This window comes from Vicugna pacos, chromosome 2 (genome assembly GCF_048564905.1).
Source record: "Vicugna pacos chromosome 2, VicPac4, whole genome shotgun sequence".
Classification (NCBI taxonomy): Eukaryota; Metazoa; Chordata; class Mammalia; order Artiodactyla; family Camelidae; genus Vicugna; species Vicugna pacos.
The window spans coordinates 44,427,278-44,443,953 of NC_132988.1; the positions used below are offsets into that span (position 1 = coordinate 44,427,278).

General features: G+C 34.8%; 1 protein-coding gene across 6 annotated transcripts in view; it reads right to left on the minus strand.

Moving 5' to 3' along the window:
- SEC24B (SEC24 homolog B, COPII coat complex component) overlaps nt 1-16,676 on the minus strand; it is a 71,657-nt gene that overhangs the window by 13,063 nt on the left and 41,918 nt on the right. For 4 of the 6 annotated variants that reach the window (XR_012059611.1, XM_031690802.2, XM_031690792.2 and 1 more), the window contains 7 exons: nt 15,154-15,377; nt 9,065-9,249; nt 6,392-6,494; nt 5,082-5,208; nt 4,276-4,385; nt 2,532-2,644; nt 48-166 (listed from right to left, as the gene is read on the minus strand). Coding sequence is in view for 5 of the 6 variants with exons in the window: in XM_031690802.2 (XP_031546662.1) it covers nt 48-166; nt 2,532-2,644; nt 4,276-4,385; nt 5,082-5,208; nt 6,392-6,494; nt 9,065-9,249; nt 15,154-15,377 (981 nt within the window). In the remaining variant the exon portion in view is untranslated. The remainder of the gene's footprint in view (nt 1-47; nt 167-2,531; nt 2,645-4,275; nt 4,386-5,081; nt 5,209-6,391; nt 6,495-9,064; nt 9,250-15,153; nt 15,378-16,676) is intronic. The other 2 variants (XM_031690810.2, XM_031690795.2) reach the window with 1 other exon arrangement.

The following is a 16,676-nucleotide window of genomic DNA, read 5'->3' on the forward strand; positions in this document are numbered from 1 at the left end:
TCCAAACTTCTATAGTGAAAAAGACTGTTATTTTATTCACTGCTTACCATCTATATCAGACACAATCAACATTTGAGGCTGTGATAATCCTTCTTGTAAGTTGTAGAAATGAATAGTGCTATCAAAGGTCATGAATCCTATTCTTGTTCGTGAATCACCAGGAAGCCTAAAGATACAAATGACAATTTAAAATTCAAAGGGCTAAGTAAACAAATTTTGTTAAAAACAAAGGATAGTAAACTAAGTCTAAGAATAACCACATATACTTTTTAAAGAAAATAGAAAAGTTATCTCTATCTATACCAATGTATATTAGCGGACAGCAAACATGAAACTTTCCATTTTCAGATGAAACCACTGACATGTTTAATAGAGTTCATGCTTCAGAAAACTGAACTATATTCAAATAATAAATCAATACTAAAACTGATATGATTAAAACCAAAGATTTCTTGCTAACTTTCCTGTGAAACACATCCTGTTAAGTGAAAAAGTACTCATATTTTCAGTAATATTATAAAAATAATGTATCTTGTTTAAGCATTTTAAGGAGAACTAATGCAAATCAGATTTTAACATGTAAAATTTTAAATAAAAACCACATTTAGGAACATAGAGACATTTCATCTATCATCAATCGTTTAAAATTTCCTGTTAGAACTCAATATTCAAAAGCCAATGATACAAAAAAAAAAAAAAGAGGATACAGCAAAGAAGAATAAATTACCATTTAAAAGCCTGTCAAGCTTTCTTCATTAATAAGATAGATGCTTTATCTTGCCAAAGTATATTTCTAAGTACCACCAAGTATGTTAACTGTTATTATGTAACTTGTTGTTTTAGCAATGTCTTTAAAATATTTTTGAATGTTACAGGATGCCAAAATAGTGTGCATCAAAAGCAAAAAGCATTATTACTATTATGAGTGGTCAGTCAGGCTACTCAGATATAGTCTGCAAGCTCGGTCAAAAAGCCTGTCAGAGAACAGAATACAACAAGCCATGTGGGTATTTAGTTTACAACACTGGTCAAGATTTATGTTGTTTACATAGACTAATTTCTTCACTTCTTTGAGATTTCTAAGGTCACTGAGTATTAGGGCTATTTGTTACCAATCAGATTGGAGGCAGCAAATTCCTTTTTCTCAAAGCCGCAGCCACAGCCCTTTCCAAAACTATCATACTACCTTGCTGCTATCCTATCACCGTTTCCTTTTTTTTTTTTAACTTTCCCAATACTTTTATTTTCCACTGTAATTTTATATATATATATATATATATTTTCTATTTTCCATTCCCAATTTTATCCTTTTGGTTTTGCATAGTCTATTTAATTCACAAATAGTCACTCATCTTTGTTGGACTGGCTCCTATTTCTAGGGCTATATCCTCATACTTTTCCAGCAAGTTAACTCTTCAGTTTTAAAAACTATTTCTTTGCAGGGGGTCTCCCATTCCCACTCACTGCTATAGGTATACCTGAATTAAGTAACTATGACTAAAAAAAGGACAAATGCTTTAATCAAGGAAAATTAAGGTTACTAACAGAAACAAAAAGCAGACCACTGAATATCCTTGGAAGTTTTTAATCTTGAATGTCTCGATGTTACTGGTTTATTCACAGGCCAAACCCAGTGATGTGGAGGTTATGGTGACTAGAGCTAGCACTCAGTAGAGCAAGAACCCTCAAACTCGAATGGAAGATGAGGGCCAAGAACCTTTTGGAATCACTAAGAGTACTTCAGACAAAATATTCACACGTGACCACCCCCACACTGCTGCACATGGCAAGAACCACCGCAGCAGCGGTTCTTACTGACAATCTTAAGTTACACTTCTTACGGGTGTTGGAGAAGAAAAAGAAATGTACAAAAACAACTTCGTTTTCCAGAGATTTGGAAGATTTATCTTTTAACACGGTTAAGCGTCTCCTTTATGACTAATACTGGTAGACACAAGGCAGGAATTAGAGTCAGGTATAAGCAACCTATCCTATACTCTGTTTCCACTTTCAAAATAAAGCTCATTACTAACGTGCCAGTTCAGTTCCTGGCTTCCTGAAATATTCAGCACAAAATCAATTCCCTCTTTCCCCTTTTCTGTCTCATTATATCATTAGCTTATTAAAAACTCTCTTATAAAAATCTCCTTGCACAGGCATGATTTACAGCTGGATTCCTCTCTCTATCCAGATCCTTGCTATCCTGGCCAACTCAAAATTTCTGGGCCCCTGTGCTCAGAGCTGCTAAGTCAGAGGGATGGCTAGATGAGACCTAAATTCCTTACTAAGTATTAAAACTTTTATGACTTTAAGATTCAGATACCAAATCATAAATCATAATAATCTAAGTAGAAGGAGCTTTATTCTAAGGTAGACAGGAAGTATTCTTTACATGATAAATTAAATCAATTAAAACCAGCTCCATAAATTGCTAATAAACACTTCACATTTAAATACATTTATGTATATACAATCATACACACATACACACACACACACACATTATGAGTGAAAAAAAAAAAACCTCTTACTTGTCTAGATTTTCTAACAGTGACTGGCACAAAACTGTCAAATATCCAGCCTCCACTGCATTATGAGACACATCTAAAACAAACAAGTAAACTGCGGGTTGAGGAGGACGAAGCTGAAAGGAATAGAAATAATGCAATTTATTCAGTAAGTACAATTTATTCTCTTTATATCACAATTTCTACTAGATACGATTCTGGATTAAGCATTATTAGGCAGTGATTGCATATAACGGTTAAATAAATAGGCTAAATTTCTTCCTGATAGAGTGTTAAGTTTATTTTTTAATACTAACCTCTGTATCCCTTCCCTACTCTTAAAACATGTTTTTCTCCACCTGACAACCATTAGGACTATTGAGTCACCTGGTAGCAGCTGAATCCCAAGGGTTAAGTGCCATGTGCAAACAAAGTCCCTGTGATGGCACTCTAAGTACATGAAATCCTATCTGCTAGAGATACATAAGAAGTATATATATATTTAATATATTTATTAAATATTTATATTTATATAATAAAGCATTTATGGGCTAAATGCTATGGTGCTGGGGTTAGTATTTAATAAACTCCAGAGCTGGGGAGGGATGGGGCGACTGGGGTAGACTGGGGACACATGAAATACATTTAGCAAAATGTTGATAATTATTGAAGTCTGGTGATGGGTTAATGATGGTCATTAAACTATTTTCTCTTCTTTCAAGCATACTTGATAATTACTATTATGAAAGTTACAAAAGGAGGATATATATATAAACTTTTAAAAAATATGCCAATGAAAAATGGTAAAAATTAAAGATTACTTCTTGCTTCACCACTTCAATTAGATAAAGATTCCTAAGGAGCCAGGGCAGAGCTGGCAACATAATAAAATGTACAGAAAGCAAGAAGTTGAGAGTAAAAGTGACCAAGAGAAAGTTTACTACAGTTAATACGGAAACAGACAAGAAAATAGTAGTTCAGTGGGCAGATGCTAAATTGGACACAAAGGACCATAAAAATCATAAGATTAAGTTAAGAAATGGGCCAAGCACCAGGAATTTCATACATATTAGTTGTCCCTGTTCACATTTTCCCACTAGCAACACTTTACATTTATACGGACAACAAAGATTAGAAATGAAGATACAGAAGAAATGCAAGTTATTATAAAGATACTTGAAATGAGCAGAAACAAAAAGATGATGAGCAGAACTAAGGCCAAGAATTTGTTTTTGTAAGTGGAAAAGAAGAATGAGATCTGAAGAATCAGTGTAATTAAAGAACAGGGGAAATTTTATGATTAACTGGGAAGAGCAGAATCAGAGTGAAGCAAACATCCATTTATCTTCACATCTGCACTGGGTGTACCAGTAAAATGGTGTTATCTTTAAGGGCTTGAAAAGTGCAGATGTGTTTTTTGGCAAAAACATGAGTTTCTCTGTTTGAGGATCTTAAATATTAAATACTAAATGATAATTAGATTATTTATATTTATCCACGCAAGTAATCAAATCAAACTGGCAACAAACTGCAGATGTTGGTGCCCTTCATGAAACGTTACCAATGTTTCTTAGTGATATAATTGCATTCTTCCAGGAGAGCTATAATCTTTACAAAGAATTTTCTATTTGTTCAGTATAAACTTCCAGCATTATTTCAAAAAATTCGTACCACAATTTTAAAATTTAGACAAGAATTCACTTAACAGCAAACTATAAATGACCAGTACAATTATGTCCCACAACTAATTTCAACACCGAATAGTTACCATGTAATCTGAAGAGGCAATGAACTCCACTGTTGAATTCTGAACTTCTGGCCGTTTATGAGGCTCTCCATAAGACCGGGTGATGGGGTTATACATAAACTCTTCAGGAACTAGGTAAGATTAGGAATCCAGTGTAAATTTAGTAACACAATTTGTAACTAAAAACATCTATATGCCTAGAAACAAACACCTCTATCATCAGTATTTATGAGGTTTACAACAGTTCTGTGAACACCTAATGATAAAAACCAACCTCTTACACCCGCTTAAAAAAAATAAATCAGAAGGATAAAAAAAATTTATTTTCTGAAATCAGGTGAGAAAACTTGGACCCAGGTAACTCTGCTTCTTAGGCTTGTGTCCCACTTACTATACCCCATGACATGGAAAAGAAATCAGACAAGCACAAATTTGAAAGCAATTATACCAAGAGGACCTAAGAAATGACTGAAGAGGACAAACGGATACACACGCACGCTTGTGTCTACATGCACTGGCAAAGATCTACACTGAGCTGAAGGGACCAAAGGTACAAACAGAAGACAATCTCAACTTGCATGCAGACCAAGCATACTTAGTCTGCATGACCTTCGCTGCCAATTTTATGAATTCCTTTTACTTTGCCCTCCCCGTCACTCTCCTCATTATCAGTTATACCCCTGGCCAGATAACATGAAGCGTCCCTAGACTGTATTCTTTCCATTAAAAGTGACATGAAAGTTTTTAAAGCAATGAGGATAATGGCAAAAAATGTCAAAATGTTTTAAATAATATTATACACACTTTTTTAAGAATCTGAAACTTACCATCGTTAATTCTGTAGCACAAATTGCATTTCCATCTACGTTGATCAATGAAGGATACAAAAGGGTTGATATATGTTCGACAAGATCGGCACCTCACAATGGTATTGGATGTTATTACTGGTAATTGCTAGGAAGTAAAATAAAGATGTTGCAGCAGACAAAGCACCCGAGGGAAAAACGGACCACAGACTGCTCTTCTCCACATACAGAACAGAAACCACACTTGTTTTTTGAAATTGAAGCATTTTAATAAAACACAGGAGTATGCTGAGGAACGCAAGCAGCAATGTAGCTTTCTCCCTCTTCTGTCACAAACTATCAAATAATACCAAAGTCAAGTCAAACTGAATGTAATAAAAGTTACTGGCTGACAAGAAAAGTCTAGTTGGCCAAGAAAACACAATAACTCAGAGCTCAGAGCTTATCAGCTAAACTCAAGAAACAACAGTGAGAAACATATACCATATAAAAATGCCTTTGTCTCTGCTGCCTGACTGCCCCTGGCACTAGACCCTAAGGCACTGCTCAGTAACAACCACACAGTCCTGGTGGGGACTGCGGCCACAAGAAGCCAAATACAAAGTGCCTTAAAGAAATACATCTCTTTATGCTTAGCTTGGAAAAGGAACTTTATATTCAACATAAGAAATTTAGAAAATACGAAATATTATTCTGTCTCCCTGAACTAACCCAATTGGAAACTTAAAAAAGTTAACGTTTTCATTCAATAAACTTGACATGTTTAGACTTTATTATTACAAAGGTTATTTAGTTAATATAGTTAAGAACAATCATGCAGTCCCCCCCACCTCAACTGGAAAGCATGGTTGGTGCCTCCTTTACGTTTAATAAAGAACTCCTAAAGTTTACATATCATCTATGGCCTTTTCAACTTCCAAAACTAATTTTTCAAAATCCAGCTCAGTTCTCATCACTTGTAGAAAAATTCTGCTACTGTACCCAGAAGGAATCTCTTCCCAAACTGTGCTTATTACCTAAGTAACTCACAGAATTTGATTATGTTACACGTATTAGTTATCCAGAACAGTAACTATTTGTTTTCACATCTTTGTCCCCAGTTAAATAAGAATTTCTTGGGGGCAAGGCCAATGACTTAATCATCTTGCTGTTTACCAGTGCTTAGTTTAGGCACTGTCACAAAGCATGTGGCAGAAAATGTTTGCTGAATTGAATTTTACAGAAATGATTAAATCTAACTTCAAATAAAAGATGATGAAAAAAATCTAAGAAAATACACAATCTGAATACCTTGCACATGAGCACAAACATTTCTGAGGATGTTACTTTACCGTTAGGTCTCTGAAGGGATGTAACAACAATCCTAAAGGAAGCTTAGCTTTATTCAGTAAAGCCTGTGTCTGTGGAATATTTGTCAAAGTACACCGAAATGAACTGCAAAAATACAAACGACATGGACTATGTTAGCTACCAGAAAACAAAACAAAACAAAAAAACTGAAGTAGCTAGTTGTAAACAACTAAACATTTAAGGGCAAATTCGTAAAAATCACCTGGGTATGTTACATAACCATAACTAGGAGAATTCCGATTACTTTAAACAGGCATGTATGTTATTTATGTCAAAAGACCTAAATTAAGGAGCCAACATTTTCATGGTGGAGAAGTGCAACACATTAAAAAAAAAAAAAAACAGTAACTCTACTATGACTAGCAGGGCATGAGCAGGAGGAGGTAGAAAATACGAGTGAAAAGATACACCTCTGCACCTTTAATGATGCTGTTCCTGCTTTACTGCCCATTTTTCACCTGTTGAACTCTGACTCTTACTGTGAGACTCAAAGTTATAGCTTCGTATGAAACCAACCATGCCCCGATCACAAGTCAGAAGTAAAGACTTCTTCCTCTGTGCGCTGAGATCTATTTATGCTTCTATGGTATCAATTAGTCTGATCTGTTAGTTGGTTGTGTACTTTGTTTATATCCTCCACTGGAGATCAGATATTTTGTCCCTGTGTCACCCTGGTACTACTCCTCTCACAGAGTAAGTGCTTAAAATTTTTTAAGTTACAAATTAAGGTCAGCAGACATAGAATCAATAAAGGAACAATCCAAGAGATAAGAGGCAGAGGTACTGGAAACCAGGAGAGGAGTTCCTAAGAAGAGTGTTGAACAGTATGTAGAGATATCCAGATACGTGTTGACTCTAGGCTGGTGGTGTTCCTTGAACACGCCAAGCTGGCTCCTGCTTTGGGACTTCTGCATTTGGTGTTCACGCAGCTTGGCACACTCTTTCCAGAGTCACAACTTGCTCTCTTGTTTCATTCAAATTTCTATTCAAATGTTAAGTCCTTGGAAAAAACATATCCTGACTCAATTAAAAATAGTCACCCTCCACCCTCACTACTCCCTACTTCATAGTAATCTCTGAAAATACATTACATACTCATTGGTTTGACTATTCACAGTATGTCTTCCCTAACAGGACATTGGCTGCATGAGATCAGGAACTTTGTTTCTTTCATTTACTGCTTCATTCCCAGCACTTAGCGACAGTGCCTGGCACTTAACTTGGAAGGCATTCAGTATATATTTATTGAATGAATTATCTTAACAAGTAGACACAGTTACTATTCCTGTTTTACAGCTGACAATACTGAGAATTTAAGAGGTTGAATAACTGGGACAGTTTCATGGCTACTTATCAGTGGAACCAAGGTAAGAACCTAGGTTTTTCAAACTCTGAAGCATATACTCTAAAGCCTATTACTCTGCTTTGCTATTTTGGTAAGAGATCTTTTCATAGAAAACACATAACTGAGTAGAAGCATATACACCATCCCCCTACCTGTGTGACCCATTACACATGTACATATACTGCATTCACCTACTTGGGGACGCCTAACCCATCACACACAGGCCGTGATCCACACACCTACTGCCCTAACAGCAGTTTACATTAAGGATGGGCAGCTCTTCTCAATCTAGAATCAGTGATTATACATTTTTATAGATATGATCTTGGCACTGCCTTTGGCACTGATGGGGCGCTGGCAATAGACTGGCAGAAAAGGTGGAACCCTCGAAGCACCTCCATTTCCTGTTTCCTGTATTGGAAATCCATATAAGGCAGTGGCTGAAAAAACACTAGAAAACTATAGCCTTAAAAAAGAAAAAAAGCCTTTAAAGAACACTAATTCTCCTAATGCAAGGAAGAAGATAATGTTGTCTGTGAATTAGAGTTTACTTTATGAGGAGAGATTCCAAAAGCAGGAGGTCTTCTAAAAAGCATCCTGGTCTTAGGAGACAGAAGTACCGAAAGCAGACAAGAGCAGAGAACTTTTAGTTTTGGGGGCACTGGGAGGTGAGAAACAGAGCTCACCCACCTAAAGGATACACCAGGGGCTGTGGCCACCAGAAAGAGGCTGCCTGCTAAACTTTTCCACGAGGCAAGGAGACACTCAAAGAAAATCTAAATCTAGATTCAGGCTGGATAAATAAGCCTGGGGTCAATGGTTTTCACATTCTATACTGAGTGGGAAAAGAAAATTCAGAGGAAAACCTATCTGAACCTGGGGTCTACATAAGTGAAGTCTGTATCCTTTTCAAGCAAAGATTGAAGGGCATAAAATTTTAAAGATTTCGCTTAATTTAAAAGACATCAGAAGTTACTACTGGTGGAAAGTGAGGAAAAAAGAAATTTAAGAAGAGAAAAATATGGTTAGATTTGGGTTCCTAAGACCCTTCACTAAAAGAGAAGAGAAAATTCTGAAGCATTAGGTGATAAGGAATGAGACTGAATGGCAACAGAGACAGGGACAGGGACAGGTGATCTGAATTGAATTTTACGCCTGGAACTTCTTTACAGACTAAATTAGAAGAATTTACAGTAACAAAACTTCCAATCAAGGAATTAATATCCTATTACTTTTACTATTTTTGAAAGTCATACAGTGTTTTTGACAAGGTGTCTTACTTACTTCAGATTTTAAATTAAATACTTACTCTGGGCTACAATTTAATTTTCTGAGGTCTAAATTCAAGTTAGGTACAGGAGCCCAAACAGGAGTCACGGGTAAAATATTCCTCTCCTGAGTAAGGTTTACAGGTCTCAAGCTCTCTGGCTGTGAGGAACTCGGAAGACTCAGTCCTCCCAGACTGGACGACAGTTGGTTCACACCAGGATACTGCTGAAAAGAGCAACTCAGAATGAAACAAAAGAACAATATAACATGCGTAAGTAAAACTTCAAGTATACATAGGTTTTAAGCATACAGAAAAGGCAAGAAGGTAAGAAAATTTAAGTCTGGCTTTGTAGTAGTAGGATGACTTAATAGAGCAGCTCACAGCTTAAAGCATTCTTGAAAAATAAACTCAAAGCAAAATACTGAATAATTTTAAAACTTATTTGCAACATTAAATTTCACAGCAAAACTTCAACAACGTTTTCAATGTCAAAGAATTTAATTTCTCTGAATATACTTTATACCAGAAAGGCAGGATAAATGCTTGTTTCCAAGTTTTTTCAATTGTCAATTTTCAGAATGAGTTGGTGCCAGAGAAATGTACTATGATGTCCAATGAGTTTTGCTTTGCTCATTTTTTTGTTTCCTCTGTTATATATTTAGTATTATTATGAACTCACAGCTCTTCATCAACTCAAAGTGACTTGGCAAATTAGGGTTATTATTCACTTTGATGCCCAAACTACCCAATCTTTGGCCGGTGAAAGCCCCTTCAAGCTGGCCTGAGTGTCCTTTTGACATGAACTCATTAGTCTTTGTTAGCTTCCTTGCTTTCTGGTATAACGTTTTGTGTTATTCCTCCTTCAGACCTAAAGTTAGTCGTTTATCCAAAAAAGAATCTTGGTTCCTTTTAAGTAGGGTTGGAATCTAGAGACCATAATCTGGATAACAAGGGTGTTCATTGCTAGTGTGCTGTTATTACTTCCCGCTTCTACAATAGGCAGAAATAGAAAACATACATTTTTAAATAGAGGGAAAAAAATAATAAGTTTACAATGACTCCAAATTTAAGAAGATGGCATTTTAACTTTTTTGATTTTATGCCTGCATCTCTTCACCTTCACTGAAAATCTTGACTCCTAATGGTAACATCCTTATTTTATCCTCTGATATGCCAAAATAGTTGCAAAATAACAATACCAATACTGTTATAAATGTGAGGTTATTAAATTAAAGATTTCTTTGTAGTTCTTTTTGTCCTTAGATTATTCCCCTGAGAACATACCAAATACTAAGTTTTAAGATTAGCTAGAACAGTGCTTTTTTCCTGTATCAGAATGTATCCAACTTGATAAATTGGTTTATTTGTTTCTGTTTGCTTTTAATTTTTAAGGATTGCTTTCTATCTTTTTAAATTCAAAATGCTTTTTGAGTAAACATAAAATTTATGTAATTTACAAATATAAACTAATATATACACTGCTCTAAATATGACCCTTTTTTAACCTAAAAAAAGTCCTGGCAATAACTCTATGTCTATATATAGAGATTTTCCACATTCTTTTTTACAGTTACTGAGCACTCTATTATGTGAATGTACTGTAGAATTCTAGCTAATAAATACAGAATGATAAATTCAGGAAAATCACTATTTTACAATCCATCCTGAAATAAATGATGCACGTAACGGTCATCTGGAATAGATGATAAACAAGTATCAATAGATGATAAAGTCACTAAGTGAAAGCTTAATGAGGAACTTCACAATGAAGAGATCAGGCTGTCACCATATGAACCGACTAATCAATCCCAGCACCACTAAAAGTGAGACAACCAGATATTATGATGTACACAGAACCAAAACATATCATATTTTGGCTTAGGGAAATAAACAAATGAAATAATAAACCCAGATATAATCGAGCCATTAGATCTAATTTCTAGTCCATAGAAAGTATAGCAGAGGAACAAGTTAAATGACACCACAAGAAGCAATCAGCAAAATTCAGAATATAGGACATTCTACAGGACAACAGACCCAGTTTTTTCAGAAGATCAAAGGCATGAAAAATGGGCGAGGATGTTTGTTTTAAAATTAAAGAGAATTGAGAGGCATAAGCAAATACAATTAGCAAACCTTGTTTAGATTCTGATTTTAACAAACCAACTGCAAAAAAGCAATTCTGAAATGAGGCAAATCTGAATATGGACTGAACTTTAAATGACATTTAGAAATTACTGTTGATTTTGCTGGATGTGACAGTGGTATTGTGGTCTGCAAGAAATGATCTTTTCTATCTCCCCGCCTCCTCTTGCCCAGGATTAGCTTTAAAATCCTCTGCAAGAAAAGGGGTGTGTGTGTGTGTGTGTGTGTAGGGGGCAGATGAAACAAATACGGAAAAATATTGACAGTAATTGAAGCGGGTGATGTTAAGGGGGAAAAAAAAACCTAGACAATGAAAAGGATTCTGAGTTTTTGGTAGAGCTCTAAAGGATGAAAGAAAAAATCATTACATGGATCCAATAATAATGTATAATAGAAAACCCCAAACAAACCCAAGTTTAGGGTAAGAACTTAGAATTCTTTAAGAATTTAGGATATAAAATAAGGGTAGGATATTTAATCAATGAGAAAAAGACTATTTAATAAATGTCATTGAAATTAGAGCCAAATATTTTGGGGGTAAATGAGATTTATTTACATTATATATCTAAATAAAACCTTAAGTGGATTAAAGATACAAAAAGGTAATCACCAAAAAAACTAAAAGAAAATTTTCCTAATCTTAAGGTTGAAAAGAGCTTTTAAAGGATACAAACGAAGGTGAAAACAAAAAAGAAATAACAAGATTATATAAAACTAAACATTTTTCCAATGTAAAATAAAATGCCATTAAAATTAAAAACAAATTTTAAGCTCAGGGAAAAAATTTCAATATATATTAGAAAAAAGATTAATGTACTTATTACAGATAGCTTTTACAAACCAGAAGGACCTGGATACAATAATGGTGAAAGAATATAAACAGGGATTTCAATAAAGAAACACAAATGTACAGACTTGTGGTTGCCTAAGGGGGAGGGGCGTGGGAAGGGATAAACTGGGAGTATGAGATTTGCCGATAGTGACTAGTATATATAAAACAGATTAAAAAAAAAGTTTATACTGCATAGCATAGGGAAATATATTCAATATCTTATAGTAGCTCATGGTGAAAAAGAATATGAAAATGAATGTATGTATATTCATGTATGACTGAAGAATTGTGCTGTACACCAGAAACTGACACAACACTGTAAACTGACTATACCTCAGTAAAATAGATCAAAAAAGAAACACAAATGACTAAGAATTATGAAAAAAATTTTGCTTATAAAAATAATTCTTGGCATACTTAGTAATAGAGAAATGGACAGTCATAGACACTTTTGCTGGGAATATAAATTGGCACATTATCTCTCTATACCTGACCACCAAATATTGATCAACTACTGTCTGCCAGACATCTCCACTTGGATGTCTATTTTAACTTAATATGATCAACTCACTTCCCATTCCCTGAATCATTACTCTGTCTTCACCATCTAAGTTAATACACTACCCTCTACCCAGTTGCCCTGCCAAAAACCTAAGAGTTATCCCTGATGCCTTCCTTTCCTTCACCCACCACATCCAATCATTCATCAACAAGTCCAAAGATATCCCTTATCCATCCACTTTTTACTACCTCTATTTCTGGGATGATGGCAAAGCTTTCATTTATCTCCCTGTTTCCATTTTTGTCTTTTCAAATACTCCTATCCCTAATCTGTTCTTCACATGGTAGCTAAATGATTCTCTAAATACATAGATCAGATTTCATTCTTTTCCATAAAATCTCCAACGTCTCCCCTTTGGACTTGGTGTAAAATTCAAGCTTCTGACTATGGTCCTTCCCTAGCTTTCTGATCTCATTCGTATTACTCTTCCCATTGTTAACTGAGTTCCAGCCACACTGGGACTTTGTTCTTGGAACATGTTAAAGTTGCTCCTGCTGAAGTCTCTGTATATACGTTTGTCTCTGTATATACGTTTTCTCAGCCTGAAATGCTCTACCCCCAAATTTTCCTGGGGTCTGGCTTTTCGTGTCATTCAAATATTAACTTAAACATAACTTCTACCATGAGGGCTTTCCTGACTGTTTACTCCATATCCCCCAAACCCAGCAATTTCCTGAATTTGTCTTGCTTCATAGCACTTGTAACTATTTGAAATTAGGTTACTAATTTATTGATTTATTTATTTATTGTCCCATTGGCCCCGCACTCCCACCAAGTTTACAGGGAGAAGGAACTGTTTTGCTCACTTAACTTCCTCTTGTATCCTCAGTGCCTAGAGTAGGGCTGCCACATGGTAGGAACTCAGTTTTCACTGAATGAATAAATAGAGAGAAATTCTTAAGTCTGGTAAATAGGTCCTATGATTCACTAATTCACACTCAGCTATGCCCAACAATGATAGACTGGATGACTATAAAACGTTATGCAGCTTTCAGATGAAGGATAGGCAGTGATATAAAAGTTTCCTCTTATGCCGTTAAAGGAATAGAAAATTTATGAAACAATATCTGTATTTATCAACTTTTTTTTGTTTGTTTGTTTAAAGAGGTCATTTGGATGACCAGCTTTACTAGCTTCCCCCCACAAATGCACAGCAAGAAACCTAAAAGGATAGACTCCAAGTGTTTATATCTTGATGATGGGAGGATTGGTTGATATTTACCTTCCACTTTTATTTACTTTCTGCATCTTATTCTAATTGATCATGAACCTTTTTAAAGTTAAAAAAAAAAAAAAGAAGCCATACAGTATCTATACCTGGGTTTTCACATGTACACTAAAATATTTTTTCTAGTTTTTATTTTCATTTTTAAACATCAACTTTTTTCCTGTTTTTCAACACTGAAAAACAAATTTTAAGTTTTTTTCTTCCTCAAAAGATAACCGCTGGAGTTTCCCACTAGTTGATAAAAGTCATCTCTAATAAATGAATACAAAGAAAGCCCTTAGATTTCAGAACCTTCCCACTGAGTTGCACTAAATGCAACATTTAAAAGTATTTCAATTTTATTATAGAAAGCTGCTTAAAACTAAAGTAAAATATTCTTATCCTACCTAGGACTTCAAAAATAAATGGCTTCTTTTAAAATTAGTTTGTTCATATTAGATAAAAACCTATAATCTTGCTAGTAGACAGGTAAGAATTTAAATGTAGATCCTAGCTATGCGCTTTAATTACCATTGCTCACTTACTTTGAAATAGTAGTGTCCCATCTGGACCAATAAAGAAAATCTAACAAAATGGAAGGCAGGTAAGTACTAACCAATTATTTTTCTCCAATGTGTCTCCCAGTTTCCTCTTTCCTTCTGTGCCTTAATTCTAAGATTAAATTCCAGAAACACATGGTTTTCTTATTTCCACTCTAATTTTCATTGGTTCACCATAGGAGGAAATTTCTGCTAGACTACTAAGAGCAGTTTTTTTTTAATTCTAAGTAGAATGTTTTTGCCATTTCAATCATTTCCTTAAATTCTATTTTTTCTCAATAAATATAAATATAAAATAATTATTATCCTATTACTAAACTGATATGATATTTAAGAGGTGACTTCCAGAAAGGTCACGTCAAAACGAGTCATAGCAGTACTATGAACAAATGTACTCGTAAGCATTTGTGTGTGGAGGCTTTTTACCAATTTCAGTTACATGTCATGGAGATTTCTTCAACTTAAGAGTTGGAACCAAAATCCCCACCATATTAACACCATGTCATTTTTTTAAGGAGAAAGTCAGCTTAGTAATATAAAATTTTAACTAATAATTAATTTCCTGATATAAAATTAATACCTGTATATTGCAGAGACTCTGAAAAATAAAAGTATAATGCAGAAAAAAAATCAGAACTAACACCTTTTACCTTTTTCTATGTACGAACACACATAAAAAACTGGAACCAAATTCTATGTACATTTGATCTGGGCTTATCTGTATTCGTACTTACGATCCATTTGAATCACCAAGGGTTTGTCAGAATTGATAACAGTTTCACAATTTTTAGAAATGCAGTCTTTAAATGACTAAATACATACTTGAGCATACTGCTGGAATCCAGAATACCCTGGGCTACTGGGCGGTACTCCAGAATTGAGTGGTGCTGTGGCATTCTGATATCCAGGCTGAAGAGCTGGGTAACCATATCCAAACGGCTTAGCCAGTTTTGAAGGCTGAGGAACAGCGGGGGCTGGAGCTGGAGCAGGGTCAGGTTCAGGAGCGGGCTCAGGAGCAGGACTGCTTGCTGATGAGGAGAGCATATCTAACAAAAGGAAAATAATGGTGTTAACAACAGAAAATCAGGACTCCATAAAGGCTCCTGGGTGGTCCATAACTTTTGGCATTCCCCAATGCCATTTTTAAGTTTTTATTATGAGAAATTTTGAACATAAAAGTAGAGAAAATAGAATAATTAACCCCATATACACATCACTCAGGTTTAATAATCATTAATATTTTGCTCATCTTGTTTCACATGTTCCCACTTTATCTTTTTTTAACAAAAGTATTTACAAGAAAACCCCATTTTGTATTATTTCACAACAAATACTTCAACTGGTATTTCTAATAGATAAGCCCTTCATATTTATACATATGAAATACATATATAAGAAATATAGTATATATTATAATATAAATATTTATGTATATAAAAATTTATTTTTCTTTTTATTCTCTCAGCAGAAATGGGGACAAGAAGCAGAAGACAAAGCAAAGCAATAAAAAGGGTGCTAACTACTCTTTTCTCTAACTTGCTTTTTTTCTGACCCTGACATCTATTTTTAAAAAGTCCATGGCAAGAGTGGCTTATTTCCACAGTCCCCTAGAAGTCTGCTTTATTTGCAGAGGCAAAACTGTGAAAATATGAAAGACAGTTGCTGGAATAGTGTTCAGCTCCTAAAACAACGTCTGGTATGTAGTAGAGACCAAGTAAAATCTAATGAATGAATGTTCTTCCTTTATTTAAATTTATAACAAAAACTAAAACTTGATAAAAACTGTGAAAAAACTACAGAAAATTTAATCATCACATGTAAGAATAACAACAAAAAGAAAGTTTATTACTCTACTGCACACAATGATTAGTAACATTTTGTTATACTAAATCTTATTTTTAAGTCAAATCTGAAATACATGTGTATTCTAGTCTAGTTTTCATTTAAAACTATACTCCTCACCAGCAATCAGACTCTGCGAAGAATACGGTCCTAAAAGCATCTGACTTAGTAAATTTACTTTTTTTAGAAGGTGGTTGAGGAGTCGTATCTTTCTACTGACTCTGTGGACTCTCATTTTGAAGACACGTTCCTAGGCACTGGGCTATCATCTTGTGCTAATTAGGCAAGCGCTAGCTTCCTGGTCAGCCCCCAGACTTCTTAAAAGGACAAGAGCTTCAATGCAGCTTCTTCAAAGGACAAGCTTAGATCTCCTGCTTGTCTCTCCTCCCAGTGATGGGAATAAAAGTGACAACAGTCATCAGCCTAAGAAATAAAGAACTCGGGTCCTAAACACGGGGGTCTAAAACTTCTCTCCTTTTTTGGGAAAGGAATACTGTTTCATA